This window comes from Vipera berus, assembly GCF_964194415.1.
Source record: "Vipera berus genome assembly, chromosome: 2".
In the NCBI taxonomy this organism is placed as follows: Eukaryota; Metazoa; Chordata; class Lepidosauria; order Squamata; family Viperidae; genus Vipera; species Vipera berus.
The window spans coordinates 121197475-121219283 of NC_138203.1; the positions used below are offsets into that span (position 1 = coordinate 121197475).

The 21809-nt window shown below is 40.8% G+C and overlaps 1 protein-coding gene across 1 annotated transcript in view; it reads right to left on the reverse strand.

Annotated features, from left to right (window-relative positions):
- The window catches only part of PPP1R3F (protein phosphatase 1 regulatory subunit 3F), a 54192-nt gene that overhangs the window by 10556 nt on the left and 21827 nt on the right, over positions 1-21809 (reverse strand). Inside the window, exons 2-3 of the mRNA XM_081321366.1 lie at positions 12254-12309; positions 7911-7987 (exon numbers count right to left, since the gene is read on the reverse strand). Coding sequence (XP_081177492.1) covers positions 7911-7987; positions 12254-12309 — 133 coding nt within the window. The remainder of the gene's footprint in view (positions 1-7910; positions 7988-12253; positions 12310-21809) is intronic.

The window sequence follows — 21809 nt, forward strand, 5'->3', positions numbered from 1 at the left end:
AGACTAAATGGGAGATCCGCTCCAGGTTTTCCAGCCAGCCCTGTCCCTAAAGTTTTAGCACCCGGCGTATAAGACGACCCCTGACTTTTGAGAAGATTTTCATGGGTTAAAAAGTCATCTTATACGCTGCAAAATACGGTAGTTAGTTTGTTTCTTGCAGCAAGTTGATGCTTATATTTAATAATAATAATAATAATAATAATAATAATAATAATAATAATAATAATAATAATAATAATAATAATTAGTGGTAGTAGTAGTAGTAGTAGTTGGAAGGGACCTTGGAGGTCATCTAGTCCAAACCCCTGCTTAGGCAGGAAACCTTATACCATTTCAGGCAAATGGCTGTCCAGTCTCTTCTTAAAAACCTCCAGTGTTGGAGCATTCACCACCTCTGGAGGCAAGTTGTTCCACTGGTTAATTGTTCTAACTGTCAGGAAGTTTCTCCTTAGTTATAGGTTGCTTCTCTCCTTGACTAGTTTCCATCCGTTGCTTCTTGTCCTGCTTTCAGGTGCTTTGGAGAATAGCTTGACTCCCTCTTCTTTGTGGTAGCCCCTGAGATATTGGAACACTGCTATCATGTCACCCCTCACTCTTCGTTAAACTACACATACCCAATTCCAGCAACCGTTCCCTATATGTTTTATGTTTTATGTTCCCTATTTGATATTGCGCTACTGACATCTTTTAATATTTGTGCTGTTTCTTTGTAACAATGCAGGCTAATTTATTCTATTGTTTTTGTGCTGTTCTAGATGCTCAGTTATTTTTTGTTTCAATAACAGATTACAAATTATTTTATCATTTCGTTGTTTTAATCTTCTTATATTTGCAATGGGCATACAATTTTTCTTCCAGTAATCCTGCAGCTGCTGGCCCTAGTTGCTCAACCAACAGTTCTGAGTCCTGTAGAAATTCATTCCCCAACCTTTCCGGGTTGGTGGCCTGGCGCAGGCGGCAGGGCAAAAAGGGACTGGTTTTGTCCAAGGGGCAGGAATGCACACAACTTTGTGTGAGTGGTGTGTGTGCCATTTCCCAAACACATTTGGTATATTTGTAAGAAGTATTTTCTTTTACTTGATTCGTTCATTTGGCCAATGTTTCAGTTGGAATAATTTTAACAGCTTCTTAACTGTTTTAGCCAAAGTTTTGCTGCTAATTTGTTTCCATTTTGGTACATGCATTTTTTTCAATTTCTTTCATTCGGTCTTTGATTGAGATGGGGTGGTGGTGGTGGGCAGGTGGGGAGAGTTCAAGAGAAGGCAGAGAAGGCAGTCCCTTACTTTATTGGGGCTCTGGACTTGGAGGGAGCAAGCTGGGAATGGCTTGTATCGGGGTGGGTCCTCTTTTAACAACCAGTGGGATTTGGTTAACAATGGCAATGGGGACTGCCTGGACAGCTGTTGCCAAATGATGTGGACATGTGATGTCATACTTTACAACTGCATCACTTAGCAATGGAAATTCTGGTCCCAATTGCAGTTGTCAACCAAGGATTACCTGTATACCACCATAGAATTTTTTTGGAGAAATGGATACTGCATTGCAAAGATACTGTTGTCATTTGGAAGGGACTTCAAGATGCTGAAGAAACAAAAAAATCTAATGAAAACATTAATTTGCAAGCAATAGAGGTAGGATCAACTACTAATTTCATACTATCAACTACAAATTACTGTTGTCAGGACACCAGTTATATTAAACATAATATGCTAGGTGAGGAACTGTTTATACAGGACATATTTAATAATGGAGCTTTGAATGAAGCCACTTCTCTGAAGTGGTGGAAACAGGCAGCAACCTACCAACTTTTCATTGGACTGGTTTCCTTTGCAAGCCGAGATTATTGTCATCATTTGGTATTATTTGCTCCAAAAAACAAACAAACAAATTAACCAAGTGTTGAAAAAACAAGAATAGTTACTTCAGCCATGAATAAAAATAACAGTGTAATGGACAACATGAGATCTATTTATGTAAATGTTAAGGATATGTACATTTAAAGCTGTGGTGACTTGAATATTAAGAATAAATAAAATTTAGGAAAAAAAGAATACAAGGAAAATTGTCAGCTGAAAAATCAGAAAATGCTCAGATGGAAATATGAAATATATATACAAGTTTAAAATATAACTGAATGCACTCTGCTACAATATATGTCTGTATGATTTATTATTCCTTCCATATTGTCATTGTATTATGTATCATTTTGTACATTAGCATAATTATTACTTAAAATATTGCACACATTATACAGATTGTCCTCTATTTATGACCATTACTCAGTCAGTGATTGTTCAAGAATATACCAGTGCTGAACGAGATGGACTTACAACCAGTTTATGAAATTGTGGCCTTTGCAGCATCCCGCATGGTCACGTGATTGTGATCTGGGTGCTTGAGTGCCCGTCTTGCAATTATGTCAGAATGAGCTGCAGTCATGTGAACACCATTTACAATCTTACTCTGTAGTACCTGCTTTGTGTTGGCCCCCACCAGCCCACCCATGCTCTGTGGTGCCTGTCTGCAGTCCCTGCTGTCCCACTTGTGCTCAGAATTGCCAGCTCACAGCCCTTGCCAACCTGCCTGCATTCAAAAGCATTGCTCTGTGGCTCCTGCCAACTGCCTGCAGCCCCTGCAGCTTGCCCACATTCAAAGGTTATCACCAATGGCCCCTGTCAATCTGTCTGCACCCCCCTCTAGGTGGCCCATGCCCTGTGGCACTTCCCCACAGCATCCCCCCCCCGCAGCACCTACCTACCCACCACCCTGCTGAAGTAGCCGAAGGACCACTCAGGACGACAGGCTAGTACTAACAGAGTTTATTTAGAGCAAGACACACATAGAATAACCTTGCCGGCTTTTATAGCCGGCAGCTGTCAGCGAGGGCCAATCAGGAGTGTTTCTTTTGGCGCCGCGTCAATCCGGACCAATCCGCGTCGTCTTCTCTTTGACAGCTAGGCTTCCGCATGGTCCGGTGTTTTGACAGCCGCGAGCTGTCAGTGGCTGCGCCTGCGCTGTGCGGGGGAACTTTGACAGCTGTCAAAGTTCCCGCGTGTTCTTCTGTCAGATTTGTTTTTCCTCACGTAAACCGTTTAAACACTTTTAACTTAACTGTTTACATATATAATACACCCCTTACCCCTCCCCTGGAGCGTTCTCTCCCCCTCTGTCGTTGGAACCTGCACACTGGTAGTCCTTTAGGTAGGTGGGGGCCCTTCGGTTTCTGGTGGAACGACGTGGAAGTGGGGCGTTGTCAGGGTCTGCCGGTGGTGCGTCTCTTTGCTCCTCTTCCTCTTGGTCTGGTGGTATTTCTGGAAGGGGTTGCAGGTCGAGTTCCGCCGTTTGGGGGTCTGGTGTGTATGGCGGTTGTCTGGGTCTGAGTTGGTTGATATGGCGGCGTAGGTTGCCTTGAGTCTGTGTGGAAATTAGGTAAGAAATGGGTCCTGTTTGTTGTAGCACTGTCCCTTGGACCCATTTGTTTTTATCGGAGTAAGATCGTGCCCATATCATTTGCCCTGGCTTGAATGTGCGGATGGGGGGGGTTTGTACGTGTTCTTCCGGATATGTGTCAGGATGCAGTCTGTCAAGTCGTGTTATCAGCCTCCTCCCCCATCTTAGTTCCGCTGGTGATTTGCCAGTTGTTGTGCATGGAGTTGTGTGTTGTGACATTAGGAATTGGCTGAGTCGCCTTTGCCAATTCCCCTTGACGAACTTTTTTAAAGCTTCTTTTGTGGAGCGTACCATAATTTCAGCCATCCCGTTACTTGATGGGTGGAAGGGCGCAGACGTGACCAGCCTAATACAATTCTTCATAGCGAATATCTGAAATTCACGAGAAGTGAATTGAGGGCCATTGTCTGAAACTATGGTGTCTGGGAGGCCGTGTGTGGCGAATATTTTTCTTAGGGCTTGTATAGTGGCTCCTGACGTTGTTTTCTTAAGGGGGGTGACTTCTAACCATTTAGAATAACTGTCCACAACAATTAGGAAACTCTGTCCCTTGATAGGTCCAGCAAAGTCTAAATGTATGCGTGACCATGGGTTTTTTGTTGTTTCCCATTTGTGGATTGGTGCCTGGGGTGGCTCGTTCCGGGTCGCTTGACAGGTATAGCACCCTCCCACATATCTTTCTATCTCTTTATCTATGCCCGGCCACCAGACATAACTTCTAGCCATTGCTTTCATCTTGACAATGCCTGGATGTCCTTCATGTAAAATGTGTAACGTTTGGCTTATGTTCTTCTCTGGTATTATTACCCTATTCCCCCACAGTAGGCATCCCCTATGAGTGGATATTTCATTTTTTCTGCTCAAATATGGCTGGAATTGGGGGTGTGGGTTTTGTGCTGGCCACCCTGTTGTGGCCCATTTGAGGATTCTGCTAAGTATTTTGTCTTTAGCTGAATTCTTGGCTATAATGCTTGCAGACAGGGGACAATCTGGAAGCTGAGAGATTGCTAGAATCAGTCCAGCTGGGGCTGGGTCTGAATCCTTGCTTTGAATGGGCAGTCTGCTGAGGCAGTCTGCGTGTCCTAATTCCTTCCCCGGTTTGTGTATTAACTGAAAGGAATAGGCTGATAAGAATGTGGACCACCGTAGTATTCTCGGAGAGAGAATCTGTGGTGTAGTTTTATTCCACGTGAATATGCCTAGAAGGGGTTTGTGATCTGTAAATATAGTAAAGGGTCTCCCATAAAGGTAGTCGTGAAATTTTTTAACCCCAGCGACTATTGCTAGGGCTTCTCTGTCTATTTGTGCGTAATTCCTTTCTGCTTTAGACAGAGTGCGTGAATGGGTTTCTGTGTACCATCCTTGAATAAATGACTTAATACTGCCCCGATTCCATAGGGAGAGGCATCGCAAGCGATGCATATTGGGGTGTCTTCTCTGAAAAGGGTGATCGTTGAGCTGTGACAAATAATCTTTTTTAATGATTGGAAACTATTCTCATGTATTTTGGTCCAGGACCAAGCAGTTCCCTTGTCCAGGAGCCTATGCAGAGGCTCCGCGATAGTGGCTTTATGGGGAAGGAAGGCATGGTAAAAGTTTAATAATCCTAAAAAAGCTTGGAGCTCTTGTTTATTCTTTGGGCTTGGTGCTGTTTGAATAGCCCTTAGTTTTTCTGTGGTGGGGTGGATGCCTTAGCCGTCTATTTTGTACCCTAGGAATTCTGTGGATGTGACTCCAATAGAGCACTTTTCCCGTTTCAGTTTGAGGCCGGCTTCTCTGAGCCGGCTTAGCACAGCTGACAGCCTGTCAGCTAAATTTGCTTCGTTTTCTCCGGCGATGAGAACATCGTCGAAATAGGGGCAGACCCCGGGTATTCCTTTCAGGGTTTTCTCCATGATACCCTGAAAAATACCCGGGGCAGCCGATATGCCGAATTGGAGCCTTTTCACTTTAAAAGCACCGCGGTGGGTGACAATTGTCTGGGCTTCCGCCGTGTCATTAGTGACAGGCAGTTGCAAATACGCCTGCGTGAGATCAAGTTTGGCAAAAATGGCGCCAGAGCGGATAGAAGCAAATACGTCCCTTACTGCTGGCACCGGGTAAGCGTGGGGACTGAGGGCTAGGTTGAGGGTCGCTTTATAGTCCGCACATAATCTCACTTCCCCGTTAGGTTTAATTGGGGTGACTATAGGGGTCTCCCAGCTTCCCCCTTCCGTTGGTTCGAGCACCCCGAGACCTATGAGGCGATCGAGTTCGTTTTCAATTTTTTCCTTAAGGGCAAAGGGTACTCTCCTAGCTCTTATCTTAATTGGTTGGATTGCTGGGTTTAACTGTAAGGAGATGGGGGGACCGGTGTATTTCCCTAACGTGCCATCGAAGACGTCTGCATACTTGTTGCAAACGGCTTCTAGGCTGGGTGATTGAATTGTATTTACCCCGGTTATGGCGATTCCCAGCGGCCCGAACCAGTTTAACCCTATCAAGTTGGTGCGGTTCCCTGGCGTAACTAGGACTTCTAAGGGACCCTTGAACTCCTTGTACTGCACGGTAACCTTAGCCCTCCCTTCCAGAGGAATGGGGGTTTTCTGGAAGTCTGCTAGGTGGACCTGGGTTTGCCTCAGAGGAATTTTTTCCTTTCCCTGTTGACAGATCTCCTGATAAGTTTTCAGCGAAATTAAGGAGACTGCTGACCCAGAATCCACTTCCATGAGGCAGGGCACCCCCTGAATTCTTACCCTGATCTTAACCTTTGAGCTTAAACTGTTTACCCTGTCGATTGTTTCTACCAGGGGCCCTGGCGGTTTTTCTCTGCTGGCCTGGGTAGCTGGCCTACCTGGGGAGTTTGCCTCCAAATCATTGATGTTGTCACGGCCCTTGCTGCGGCACACCGGTTTGATGTGGCCGGTCTTCCCGCAATTGTGGCACTTAGCGTTCCTGAACCGGCAGCTTCCTCTGGCATGGTTGCCCCCGCAGCTGGCACAGGCGGCCCGTTGCTCGTAACGCGACGGTGGCGGAGGGGGGTTCCTGGACCTTCGGCGATCCGAAGTGTCACCTCTCCTTGGTTGCCTGCGTTCCATTCTGCGTTGCAGGGCTTCTCCGTCGGTGAAATCCACCGACTCATCGCTGTCGCTGAGGGTGGCGCTTTCTTGGAAGACGGTCGCAGGGCTCTCTGGGGTCGTGGTAGTCGGCTTCTTCTTGTGGCTGTGCTCGTAGGCCATAATTTCTCTGGTCAGCTCTGCCAGGCTCATGTCGGGTTTGGATGTCAGCTTCTTCTGCAGCCTCTCGTCCCTCAACCCGATCACCACCTGGTCTCTGATGCGGTCCTCCAAGTCGGGGAAACAGCAGTTCCGCGCGGCGTGTCTGACCCCAGCGATGAACTCGTTGGCGGGTTCGTCTGACCGCTGTTTCTTCTGGGCGAATTGGACCCGCCAGTACAGTTCTGAGCGAGCCGGCATATAGTACTTGCTCAGCTGGTCCACCAGGTCCGCGTAGGAGACCTCGGTGATGGGCACCGGGCTGAACAGGCCCACGGCAGCATCATACACTGGAGGTCCGCTGATGTATAGTAGAGCAGCGGCCTTTGCTCTGTCGTCGGTGATTTTACTGACGAGGAGGAATCCCTCGACCTGTCCTAGGTGTGATTGCCATCTCTCGGGATGGCGGGTATCGAATTCCCTCACACGCCCGAAGTTTGCCATGTCGTCCGGTCCTGGGTCGCTCCTATGGAAGTTAAAACTTCCAGTGACAGCTCTTGCCGGGAACTCTCTTCCTCGGCCGTGACTTCAGCTCAGGAACTCTCTCCCTTGGCTGTGACTTCAGCTCCGGAGCGATCCCACCTTCGTCGCCAGTGAAGTAGCCGAAGGACCACTCGGGATGACAGGCTAGTACTAACAGAGTTTATTTAGAGCAAGACACACATAGAATAACCTTGCCGGCTTTTATAGCCGGCAGCTGTCAGCGAGGGCCAATCAGGAGTGTTTCTTTTGGCGCCGCGTCAATCCGGACCAATCCGCGTCGTCTTCTCTTTGACAGCTAGGCTTCCGCATGGTCCGGTGTTTTGACAGCCGCGAGCTGTCAGTGGCTGCGCCTGCGCTGTGCGGGGGAACTTTGACAGCTGTCAAAGTTCCCGCGTGTTCTTCTGTCAGATTTGTTTTTCCTCACGTAAACCGTTTAAACACTTTTAACTTAACTGTTTACATATATAATACACCTGCTCCTTGCCTGGGATTCCTGCCCCTTACCTCTTAACCACCCACATGATCCGGAGCAACTGTCATTGCTAAGCGATGCAGAGAATGTGTTTTACAACTATACTGCTTAGCAATGGAAATTCTGCTCCAATTGCTATTGTAACCCGAAGACTATCTTTGCTCTCATGTGCTACACAAATATGTTTTGATGTGTACAAAGAATTATTGGTGGCAAAATCAGGCCGCTCTGACTTTGTTGCTCTTTACCTGTGTTATTGGAGTTGAAGGTTGCATCACAGAAGAGTTTGGAAATTCCTTGGATAGATTTCCTTCAACACTTGTTTCTGCGGTGAGAGAAAGACAGAGGAAATGTAGGAAGAGTGAGGTGGGATAACAGGGAGAGAAAGTACAGAATCAATATATCCAATACAGAGGACTATTTATTTGCAACTCACATTCTCAGAACTGCTGGGTAGAATCAGTAGTTTGTACTTCTGTGAGCTCAGAATGGGATCCTAGACATCCAGTTTCTTAATTATCTTAGTTTATACATATTTGAAACATACTTTTAGAAGCCCCTACAGTCAGCATTGAGCTTGTATAATGACTGAATAAACACCAATTTAATTAACAAATCTCAGGACTCAAGTTAGCAGAAATACCCCAAATTCATTGTTCCTTCTTATTTATATCATAATGTACATCGGGGTTTCTTAAACTGTTTTCTCTCAGGACCCCTTCCTTCTTTTAAAATTTATGGAGGACCCCCCCAAAAGCTTTTGTTTCTAAGGGTTATATTTATTGATATTTATCATACAGGTAGTCCTTGACTTACAGCCACATTTGAGCCTCCAAATTTCTGTTGCTAAGCAAGACAGTTATTAAGTGAGTTTTAACACATTTTATGACTTTTCTTGCCACAATCGTTAAATGAATCAGTGTAGTTGTTAAGTCAGTGACATGGTTGTTAAGTAAATCTGGCTTCTCCACTGACTTTGCTTGTCAGAAGGTCACAAAAGGTGATCTCATGACCCCAGGACAGTATAATCACCATAAATACATGCCACTTGCCAAGTATCCAAATTTTGATCACGGGACCATGGGAATGAGGTAACCGTTGTAAATGTGAAAAATAGTCATAAGTCACTTTTTTCAGTGCTGTTGCAACTTCAGTCACTAAACAAATGGTTGTAAATCAAGGAATACCCTGTATTAAAAATTAAAATAGATGCATTTACAATTGCCATTGTCACTTCTCATGATTCTCAATGCGATTTTAATATTATATTAATTTTTAACAAAGATTGGAAAATAATTTTGATTTTATATACTCCTAAAAGGGTCTTGGGGAATATATAGATCTTTAAAATATGTATCACTCCAGAACGACTTTGAATACAAGCCGATATAAAATGAAAACACAAAATTAAACATAGTTCTAGAATCTAGAAATACCTTAGCTGACTGCTCAAGGTTTATTGTACTTTTGGGTTGACTATCAAGCTATCAAGAAATAATAGAGAAAAATTTTCAATATTAAATTATTTTTCATTTTCTGTTGACGATATACTTTTCAGTTTAATTTTTTTAGAAAAAATTAAACTGAAAATTGTTTGATTTCAACAATAAATGGCAGAGGAAACAATTCAAAGGAACTGCTTCTGTGATTTGTTCACCCAGAAGTGTGTTAATTATTAAACTACAATAAGGTTTCTCATTACAACAATATGAAGAACAGCTTCACATTCACCAAGGACTGTGAAATGTATTGTGGGAACTCTAAGCTCACCACCATCTTTTGAATTGCTGATCCCAACACTGCATACTTTTCTGCTGATACCATTGTTTCTAGTTGTTCACCTTGATTGACAAGGACAGAGAAAAGAGGAAGGAGAGAAATAAGTTTCAAGAAAGAGAAATCTAAGTTTCTCTTCGAGGCACAGAGTTGATTTCTGAGCTCTTTGAGTCTAAGCAAGTGGCTACAATTGTACATACAAACTACTTCCAATTTACTATAATGCTATGCAGCTAGCTTGCCTGCCATTAGATTGATATATATCAATGCAAGTGCATTCTAAATACTTAACAAACATTTAACACATATCTCCCTTGCTTCTCAGCTAACAAAGAGAGAGAGAGCGCCGGTGGCCTAGGGATTAAAACAAATGCTTAAGACGCAGTTGGCCCAGATTCGAATCTCAGAAGGGTATGGCTGACTGATGAGAACAAATAAGTTTGAAATGATCATATCTGTCTCCCTTTATTCTTTGTTAGCAAGCCAAAAAAAAATTACACAAATATGAGCTGCCCAGCTACTGCCTGTAGATGGCCTTGGGCTAGGCTGAAACAGGAAATAAGATTTGTCCCGTGTTTAGGACCAAGCAAGTGCATTCTAAATACTTAACAAACATTTTATATATATATATATAAATTCTTTATTAGCAATTTGAATAATTTACACAAATAATGAGCTGTCATAAGTTGTGACTATATCCTGTGGATAGCCTTGGGTTAGGCCAAAAACAGGAAAGAAAGAGTTAATTAGCAAGGCATATTCAAATGACTTGACAAATAATTTAATATTTAATAATTTAATTTGTATACCGCCCTTCTCCCGAAGGACTCAGGGCATAACATACGTACATATATATATATACACACACACATATACATATACATATATACATATACACATATACACACACATACTGTATATATATATGTGTGTATATATACACAGACGCATACACACACACACACACACACACACAGACACACACACACAGACACACACAGAGTGGACATATCCAACACTCCATTTCCCCCAGAATATCAACCTTGTGTGGTGGGTTGGGCTGAGAGAGAGTAACTGGCTCAAAGTTACCTAGCTGGCTTTCATGGCTAAGACAGGACTTGAATTCAGGTCTCCCACTTTCTAGTCTGGTGCCTTAACCACTAGACCACCCATTTCCTTTGTATGGAGAGAAAGTATTAAGTCTATGAAGTTCCAGCAGAGTTCAAACTCTGGTTCTACACACAATAAAGGGCAAACTATGAACTGTGGAACCTTCTTCCACTTTTGCTACTTGGAGGTAGGCACAGCTGAGTGATTAATTTTTAGGACAGTGTTAATCACACAAATGCCATGATTTACATACTTGCACCAGACATCAGGATATAAAACTACAACATTTTTATGAAGTTGTCAGTACATATATGTCTGCTGTGCTCAAACTACCTTTTGGCTTCCTCATGCTCGCTTATTGAAAATCCAGGAGCCCAAGCATTGGCTTTTCCTGGATATTGTCTGTTCACTTGCTTTGAATTTATAACTAAAACCTAGGGGATTACAGTAACCTGGCCAATGACATCCTTTTAATTTTTTGATTACTATGGAAATTAAGTCATTATCTTTCCTGTAGTATATAAAACACACAGAACTACATACCATTTATGCTTCATTTCTTCTCTTTTCCTTCTCTATATGTTTCCAATTCTTCCCCTCAGTCTAGCATTTTCTCCAATACTTGACTTATTTGGTACCTCTTTGAAATGGCTTTACTATCAAAAGACTACACTGGGAATATTCTGTCTGCCCCTCTGAAAAATGGCCCTGAAAATACGATCTCATGTTAACTGATTTAAGAAATCATAAGAAAGGATCATATGTGGTTTCAGAACTATCTGCTGCTAATATGCTGATGATATTTAGCTATATTTGTCCTTTCTTGCATGCTAAATTTGGATGTCTCAAGATCCTCCCTGTAAAGTGCAAATAACTGGTTATGGAAAAAAACAACTGAAGCTAAATTTGAGTTAAATGGAGTTTTATTGATCCAAAGACTTGACTTCTTTAGATTCCAATACTGATATGCTTAACATGCCAATACAAGATTAGTTTATTGCTAATTTTGCTTTTCCAGTGGAGCCCAGTCTATGAAATTACTTGCAGTTGGGGCTGTTCCTTGCATTGGTTCAGTTCTGAAAAAGTCTCAATATGTTTCTTTTAAGTTTTTCATATACGTATTTTAATGAGTTTTAAGCAGGTTTTTAATCATCTAATATTTGGCTTTTAATGATCAGGTTTGTAATCCAAAGGCATATACAGTTAAATACACATTCTTTCCATGTTTGGCAAATGCTGCTTTTCTATTCTCCAAGCATTTTTCTCTATTGTGGCTGGTACATGTCTATATCATATATTAAACTCAATGGTCATTGAACTAATAATCTAACTGTAACCGTTCTTCTTTCTGTTTATATGTATCTGCTGAGTGCATTCCATGCCACTGGCAAAATTACATTCTGGCATCCATCTGTAACACATGTAAATTTGAATGGAACTGTGAATGGATGAGCTGTTGTAACATTCCTAATTTTAAAAAACTCCAGAAGAGGAATTGAAGATCTTTTCCCAGTTTAGTAAATATAACAAAATAAAAGTTCTCCTGGATCTAATCCAAAAGTTTCATTTAATCCAACATCCTGTCCCAATGCAGAGGCAGCTTCAAATGTTCAATAGAATTATTTATTTTATCTGTATTGATCACAGCGACATTTTCTTCTTTGCCCTCAAATGCCAGACAAAGAAGATCCAGGAAGCAACTTACCTTCAGAATAAATATACTGAGCTATGTCTTCTACTTGCAGCTCATTTTCACCTGACCTGCAACAAAAAGACTTTGTGAATGCTGGCTGTTAGGAGACACATGAATTGTTGATATGATCCCCAAGACAAATAGGTATCAAATACGTATTGCACAATAGGCACTTCTGATGCAGCCTATATTCTCTGCGATTTAAAGTTTTCTTATTAATCAACTTTATAAAAGCATCGATCATGTTGTATTCCATGTGCTAAAAGGGCACATAGGGAATACAGAATAGGATTGTTATGCACAAGTTCCTGATAATCAAGGACATGGACAAATGTACTTCCAATTCATTGCTTAACCGTATTAGACCAAAGATAGCATATTTCTTTTTTTATTTCATTTGGAGATTTGAATTCAGTAGGGACTCTTTAACAGGAGTTCAGGATGTGCTTCTAAACATGTGTAGAGTACTGAAAGAATCCCAAGTAATTAGCAGCAGGTCCCATTCAGGAAAAAATTGCCTTTGATGCAGAGTAAAGTCTTAGAACAGCTGTGAATAAATACTAATATATATTCATCATATTAATACATATGTAAGATAGCATTTCTATCTATACTGTATCTCTCTTCTATTTAAACTATGGCTTCAGGAAGGAGACAGGCAAGAGGGAGAAAACAAATAGTTCCCTAGTCTGTTAAACATAAGAGTCTTAATTTTCTAACTATATGAGAGATAGGACATACACAGTATGAAAGAAATCTTCCTCCACCCACAGATGTCCTTAAAAGTTTGTGAACCCATTTGAATGGTCAATATTTTTCCATGACTGTATCTCTTGCCATTAACTTTAGTGGTCCAAAGGTTCACAGATGGAAAGAGATGATGCAATCTCCAACACCCCTTCTCATCTTCCGGGACACACACTCACTATTCTCTCTCTCTAGCATGAATCTTGGGGTTGTGGCTTGGTTGGCAATTTAATAGCGATAAATTGTTCTACCGGATACTGTAGTGCTGCAATCCTTGCTCTTGTATATCCTGTTCGTAGTGTCAAGAACTATCTGTTTTCTTATATGTAACTTCATCTGCTGTACCCAAATTTGGTCTAGTTATTGTTGACACATAGAAGCTTTCCAAGGGCCTTCTATATTTACTGGTATCAGATAAGGTTTGCTCTTCTTTCTTTAGAAATTTAGCCTCCATAGATTGTTGGCTGAATTGGTCACTCAGCCATAGGAATTTTAAAATGTCCCCAATTTTCTCTTTCTGGTTGAAGAGATATTTTGCTTACTCATCTTTTTCAAGCTATAATAGGAAATGCTACCAAGAATCTTATAAAAAGTTATTAAACCATCAACGTAATTCAGGATAAAGGTCTCTTTTATTACTTATCATTCTCAAGTTTAGGCAGGATCAGCCTCGTTTTGTTTAAATCCTTCCTTAAGCAACGTTTGGCTTAGTTTCTCATTTCATGCGCTGACAGCCTGTTTTGGTTCATAAAAGCTTTTCTATAGTTTGCTCATCAGGCTCTGAAAGAATTCTGGGGGCTGTTCCATGTGAATCTCTCCCTCTAATTCTTCCCTGTAAGTCTTTAGACCCAGTTGGTCACCCTCTGTGTTTCTCCTGCTGCTATGCCTAAAGCATGCTGGCTGAGGAATTCTGGGAGTTGAAGTCCTCAAGTCATAAAAGGGCCAAGTTTGAAAACCCCTGCCTAAGAGCATTCTGACTAAAGTCACTCTGTGAGTGAGATGGGAGGTATCTAAATTTGACAATTGAAATAAAAAAATAAAGTATGCTTCATAATAGAGGCAAAGTTCATCATATTCCTTTCCCTAGTCTGAGATTATCCCTAGTCCAACCATCTGGCTCTGTAGTGGTATACTTCTCCACTTCCATTGCATTTGGTCTTGAAGCCTCATCTGCATTGTATTGCCTTTGTTCTGGCAGGTGTGTGTGTGTAATTTTAGTTTATTTTTATCCTGCCTTTATTATTTTTATAGATAACTCAAGACAGCAAATTACATAATACTCCTTCCTACCTATTTCCCCCACAACCACCACCATGTAAGGTGGGTTGAACTGAGAGAAAGTAACTGGCCCAATGCACGCAGTGGGCTTTCATGCTAAGACATACTAGAACTCGTGGTCTCCTGAGCCTGGTGCCTTAACCATTAGACCAAACTGGCTCTGGTTACTAGATGTTATTTATCTAGTTGCCAAATGTTATTTTTGGAACGAGCTTCCATCTCTTCACTTGCTTTCCAGTTCTCAATTTCACGAATTGGCAGTTTTTAGGTAGCCCCCAAGGCTTTACCTCTTCATTTCTTTTCTCTTGGCCGTAAGTAAGAGTTTATCTGGGAGGAGGGGCATATCTCTTTGTTAGATATATGAGAACTGCATCTCAGCTAGTGCTAGTGCTGAAACAGGCTACTGTACTGCTGGTTTGAAACCACAGGCAAGGAAAAACTGTGTTAGTGTGGCATACTACTGGCTGGTAAGTTCAAATTCCCAGCTGGCTTATTTTTTCATTAAAGTAAGTCACATTTACCAGTGGACAGATCTAGGATCCCCGTATTCTTCTGTGTCAGCCGTATACCCATCCTTGCTCAACTATACTTCAGTTTCCTTCTTTTCTCTTTAGAAACATAACCCCATGCCGTAGATCCAGACATTCTAATACGATTGAAACCAAATTTTCTGTTGAACCATAGCTAAAAAGGATTGGCTTTAATGACTAGCCTGTTTGGAAGATAGCAGAAATAGCTTCTTCCTGCTGTTTCTGATCCAGGCCTGATCCTGTTTCTGATCCTATCATACTCCTACAGAGAAGGAGACTTTCTTTCTGCTGATCCATTTTGTTCTAGTGCAAAGGGATCTCTTATGAATAATCCCATTTTCCTTTAAATAATTGGATATCTGTAAATTCGGTTCCATTATCAGAACATAAATTGTCTTTTTTTGCCAAAAGCATTTTCTATATAAGAAGAAATTGCCTGGATTGGTGACACTTCATCTTTATGCCCTATCAGGCATAAACAGCAAAAACAAGATGTTTCATCAAAGAAAATTACTAAGTCCCAGTTTCCTCCATTTGACTCAATAGGAAGGAAATAGAGTGTGGATTTGCTTATTCAGAATACTGCTGGGACGCAACATTTCCCATGCTTTCAGTATTTTTTGTTATCTGTGATTCTTAAAGACATTTACTATTGTTATGTATGCAGGCACCTGCATAGCAACAGCCACCAGGGGGCGTTGGCCTGAACAGTTTTGGCGGGAAACCCAGTTTCGGCGGGAAACCTAGGGCCAACCCCATTGGCTGTCCGCTTACCTGGCTAGGTATTTAAGGAGGCCAGGTAACCCTCATCTCCCAGTTCGCTACCCCCATCCAATAAAGAGCTGAACTCACACACCGGCTGGCGTCTCTTCCTTGCGTCGGACCCACTATACAACAACTATATAAATGTACAGAGCAGCACAGATTGGCAAATTTGCTGTGCATGATTTCGAAACTGATGGTCAATGCTTCCCTTTGTATCTGCCTGATTTGCTCTATATTCTGATGTTCTAGTTTTCTATGCCAAAATTCAGTGCAATTTCTCTCTCCTTTTCAAGCTCAGTTGGGTTGCCTCTTATCAGAGAATTTCTCTGAAAAGTTCAGATTCTAATAATATTCCTTTCAACAACATATCCCCATCTCTTGTTCTTATTGAGCAATTTCCATCAGCAAATTAAACTGTATGTATCTTTCTGACTACATAATTAACACCCCAATCATTTGGAGCTCACATCTGGAGAGTACAGTACAACATGCAAAGTGATTGTCTTTTCATCAGTCTACATTTTATTAGCCTCCCTAATCTCTTGTGAGCTTATTTGCTGTCTGTTTGGTCCTGGATCTGCCCTTTGCAGCTTGTTTCAGGAGTCGAAAAACAATTCCTTATTTTAAAATAACAAAGAAGTTGTAAATAAACTGAATTCAAACTACCAGTATTTTTTATTACTCTGAGCAATTCTTTCACAGAATGCACTATTTTATTTTATTTTATTTTATTGCCCTTTGGGTTTAGCTCTGCTCTCTTCTTCACCCTTTTCCCATCCTGGCGATTTTTCCTTCCCTTGAGAGAAAAATTCTTAATTTTGGCTAGAACTGTCTCCATTCTAGAGGGCTGGCTAGGAGGTTAGACCCTTTTCAGGCAAAACCCTCCACTGTAATCTGCTGTTGCAAATAAAGCAGGATTTTTTCTCCAGTTTTCAAATTATCTCAGATAATTTCTCCTATTAGGAATTCCTGCACTCTATTTTGGATATTATCTCACCTAAAGTAGTTTTTTTCTATTGCTTGCTTCGGCATATTAAAACATTGAGAGAAGAGAAGAGAAGACAGACATCTCAAGAAAAATAACTTCTATATAACTTCACCTCGCAATACCCATTATTTTAAAGCAGTTTACTTGGATCAAGCATTTGGTACACATAGTCTAAGATGCTTGTGCCACCCTGCCTTCTTAAACAGCACACTGTTTTTCATTAAGCAGATGGAACATGGGACTTAAGAGTTTTTATAGGTAGGTTTCTTTAATTAGTCCCAAACCTCACTCACAGTTGTCAGTTCCTTTATATGAATAAGGTATTGGTATTTCCATGTACATAAATATGTACTGAGGCTTTTCTGCTCCAGGCTTCCCAAGATCTTTTCCTTTTACCTCCAGGGAATTTTTGGGTTTCTAGAACTCATCATTTTCCAAATGTTTTGAAGAACAACTTTAGACCATTTTCCCCAATCCTTAAAATAAAGTAAGAGGTATGTTATCTTATTCAACTGCATCTTGCAGTTGCTTGCCAAGTATCAAAATTGAAAAGATCAATTGAAAATCCTAGGGTGGTATTTTGCCACCCTATTCCTGGGATTTCTGCACTTATTTTGGTAATCTTTAACTCCAGATTACCTAGTAGTTCATAGCTTGGAAGCTGGTCTCAACGCATAATCCTGTTTGAAGTCAGCATTACCCCCTGTGCTCCTGAACATATGCAGAGTACTAAATAATACTGGGCATCAGGTCCCATTCGTAATGAAGAATGCTGATAATATATTTGACTTGGATGCAGAATGTAGATGTAGTCCACCTATCAATGAACAGACATACTGTAATATTTCAAGTAAAAGATAGATTTCTCAATACACAGGATAAGAAAACTGCACTTTTATCCAAACTACATCTTGAAAAGGAAGACAGGAAATTCCCTTGTCTCTTAAACATAGAGACCCATAATAGGCTAGGTGAGAGAAAGATATATGGAGAGTATGTAAAGCACTTCCCTCACATCTGAATGATGAGGACTGAATGAAAAGTACTGTCTTCAATGTTGTATGTCACCAGTAGATGGCAGTCCTGATGTGACAGAAGCTGTAACATATTCTTTAGCATCTGTTCTTTCATTTCTTGGTGGAAATTTGCTGTGAAAAAAAGCTGAGTTGCTGTGAAAAAAGTTGCACGGCTATTCTTCATGAAAGGGAAGCCTGTAATGGGTACCCATTGGTGCACTTTTAGCAACATGCTGTGATTGAATTGACTACTGAAGAAGTCTCTCCAGCTGAAATTCACCACTGAATATAGGTTATTTATGGTGATGTCATGAATACTGTGTGTTGCAGGGCAAAAAATATATTTAAAGCAATGAACTTGGAAGAGCTGATTTGTATGATTGAGAATGAAGTGGACAACTTGTAATAGTAACCAACGAGTTTCATAGGAGAAATACTTGGATGAATTGACCAGGGAAAATCAGTGGATCATTCTAAGGGAAACTGCTGGCAAGTTTGGCATTGCACAAGAATTTGTGGGTCTGATATTCCTCAAAAACAGAAAGCTTTAGCAAGATGGCTCCTTGCATGCTGATGACAAAGATGAAAACTTCAAGTGTTTAAATTTATCAACAATTTTTATTATACAACAAGAATGAAGGTGAAGAAGTTCTTTCCATCATTGTGAACAGCCAATGAACAGCCATTGTGAACAGCCATTGTTATGACCAAAAACAAAGTATCAGTCCGTGGATTTCCTTCACAAAACTGAACATGGAAAAAAAATCAAAACTAAAGGTTTTTTTGAATACAGATGATATTATTTACATGAATTTTACTGAACCTGGCATAAGTAGCAGGTCAGAACAGAACACTCAAAACTTTAAAACAAAATTAAAACACAAGAAGAAATTTTGCTGCAACCTGACCAGTCTTCAAACCCAATAAGCCATCCAAGAGGCAATTGTGAAATTGCATATCACCATCTTACCTTATCTGTCACAGGGTCCATACTTGGTACCATGCAATTTCTACCTTTTCCTGAAATTAAAAAAATACCTCCATGGGCATCTGTTTGATTTAAATAAAGATGTAGAAAGAGCCTGGCTGAAAAGACAAAGTGTGGAGTTCTTTCATAATGATTTTAAAAAGTTTGCCCATAGTTGGTAGAAGTATACAGCAAATGGATTATGAGAGAAAAGAAATACAGGATAAAAAAGAGATCATTTCAAGGATTATTTTCCTGTTTCATTTATTAAAAATATCCCTATTTAAACTAATGTTATGGAAGTGGAAGAACTACTTTCATTCAAGTCTCCATTTGCCTTAATTGTCCTCAGTTCTCTTAAATGCAAAGAAATAATGTAAACAATTTCAAACTCTGGATGTTCACTGCAGCACTCAACCGGAAGCATGGAAATCAACTGCCATGATGAAAATGTGATTTGTGGTCATTCAGCATGTGGGAATGTGATTTGTACAATATTCAAAAGCACAGCTTTACCGAAAGGCCACTGTGGCAAATATATCAGTGATGACATTAAAAGTCAGGAAGTAGAATTCTGTCCCCTGCAACCCTCTGCTTTTTCTTTTCATTGTATTTTTAAAACTATGTTTTACTTATTACAGAAACTGCAAATGAAACTCCGAAAATCTGCTGCTAAAGCCAAGAGAGTGACAGAAATCCAAAGCAAAGCTCTGAAGCTGGCATATTTGCATACTTCCCCCAGATTGTAGTTATGTCACACAGCCCTCATAAGTTTCATACTGTGGTTTGTGGTAAAAAACACAGGCCTCGTGTGTCTGTGCAAACATTTTGCTGAGAAGTCAACTCTTTAGAAACTCCCTTCATCTGAGAAATACGGAAGCAGAAAATGTAAGGTTTGATCTCATCTCATTTCACAGCTGCGTAACCCTTTAGTTCTTGCTTCTAATTTAACCTATAAAAACTGTAATCAGAAGCTGTGAGCCTCTATTTATATAGCAAGAGAAGCAGGTTACTTCAAAGCAATGGAAAGTAACCGAACATGTTAGTATTTAAAGTGGATAGCAATAGCAGATCAATTTCTGTCAACAATTTATATAAAATTATGCATGTATAAATGTATACATACAAAAGTCTTGCACAGGAGCCATTGAAATAGACCACTGGAAAGAAAGTATTTCTACCCCTTCAAATTATTCAAGTAATAATACAAGCTAATATAAAATGACTATTCCAATGTAAAGTAGTACAGAAATATAATACCTTACTACCTAAACATGAAAAGAAGGCAATTTATTCATAAGGTTTGTACTTTGCTTTCCTCCCAGGACTCAACATGTATGTAACACTGCTCATTCATTTTTCCCCCACAAGAACTTTGTAAGATTTGCTGAACTGAGAAATAGTAACTATCCCAAAGTTACTCAATAAGTTTATTTAGTGGAGGATGGCTTTAAACCTGAGTCTCCCCATTTTAGTCTTAATCTTTACATCTTACTTTGCTTTCACTTTAGGACAATAAATTTAGGATGACCCAAACTGAAGACAATGTCCCTCCATAGAAAAAATATAGTCAAGAACCCGGATTTGTTATGTCATTATCTCTGAAGGGCTGAGCAGTGATTTTGGTGATGGACTGGTGATTTTTGTTTAGAAAATTTGGGTGTGAGCTGGAGTCACTTGTCCCTTCTTGGTATTTGGCTCCCTTCCCTATGGGATAGTATATGTATGGATGTGAGTATTAAACTGTCCTGCTGAACCACATTTTTGGATGCTGAATGATTTGCAGAAGCATCCTGGTGCCAGATACAGTCAGCTATTTCAAATGTGTGTCATTGGTCACAGCAGTCCCCCCCTCCAAGAGCCCACTGGCCACAGCATCCCCCCCCAAGAGCCATAGCTTACCCTCACTGAGGTTCAGAAAGTGACTGAAGATTCAGATGTTCTCTCAGGCCTTGGGGTAGAGTACTGATTGAGCCCCTGTCAAATGTTTGCCTTCTGGATGCTTACGGAATAGGAACAGAATAGAGCTGGGAGGGACCTTGGAGGTCTTCTAGTCCAATCCCCTGCTCAAGATGGAGAACCTATACAGACAAGTGACTCTCCAGTCTCTTCTTAAAAATCTCCAGTGATGGAGTGCCCATTATTTCTGAAGGCAAACTGTTCCACTGGTTGTCCTCACTGTTAGGAAGTTTCTCCTTAATTCCAGGTTGTTTCTGTCTTTGATCAGGTCTAACCATTGTTTCTTGTCCTGCCTTCTGGTGGAGAATAATTTGACCCCCTCTTCTTTGTGGCAGACCCTCAAATACTGGAATACTGCTATCATTCACCCCTATTTCTTCTTTTCTTTAGACTAGCCAAACCCAAGTCCTACAGCTGTTCTTCATATGTTTTAGTCTCCGGACCTTTGATCATCTTGGTTGCTCTTCTCTGAATTTTTAGAAAGTCTCAACATCTTTTTTGTAGTATGATGACCAAAACTGGTTGCAGTATTCCAGGTGTGGTCTTACTAGGGTTTTATAAAGTGGTACTAATACTTTGTCTTCTGTTGGCTACTCCTGCCAGTTTGGTGTCATCTGCAAATTTGATGAGTTCTCCTTCAATTCCCTCATCTAAGTCACTGATGAAGATACTGAAGAGTACTGGGCCTAAGACAGAACCTTGTGGTACCTCACTGCTTGCTTCTCTCCATGTGGATTTGGTGCCATTGAGGACTACTCATTGAATAGAGTTTGTCAGCCAGCTACAAATCCATCTGGTGCTGATGTTGTCTATTCAGTTTCTTTCTAGCTTACCAAGTAGATTGAGGTCTACTTTGTTAAATGCCTTACTGAAATCTAAGTATACTATGTCAATGGCATTTCACAGGTTTATTAATTTAGTCACTTTATCAAAGCAGGAAATGAGATTGGTTTGGCATGATCTGTTTTTAACAAACCCATGCTGGTTACTGGTTATAACTTTGTTTGCTTCTAGTTGTTCACAGATCTATTTTTTGATTCTCTTTTCCAGGATCTTCCCAGGTATTGATGTTAGATTGATTGGTCTGTAGTTTCCTGGGTCTGTTTTTTATTCCTTTCTTGAAGTTGGGGACCACATCAGCCCTTTTCCAATCCTCAGGTACTTCCCCGGTGCTCCAGGATTTATAAAAGATATGATGCAATGGTTCTGAGGTAACATTTGCCAGCTGCTTTAGAACTCTGGGATGTAATCTGTCGGGTCCTGGTGATTTACATTCGTCAAGGTCGGATAGGTGTTCTCTTACTATTTTCTTGCTTAT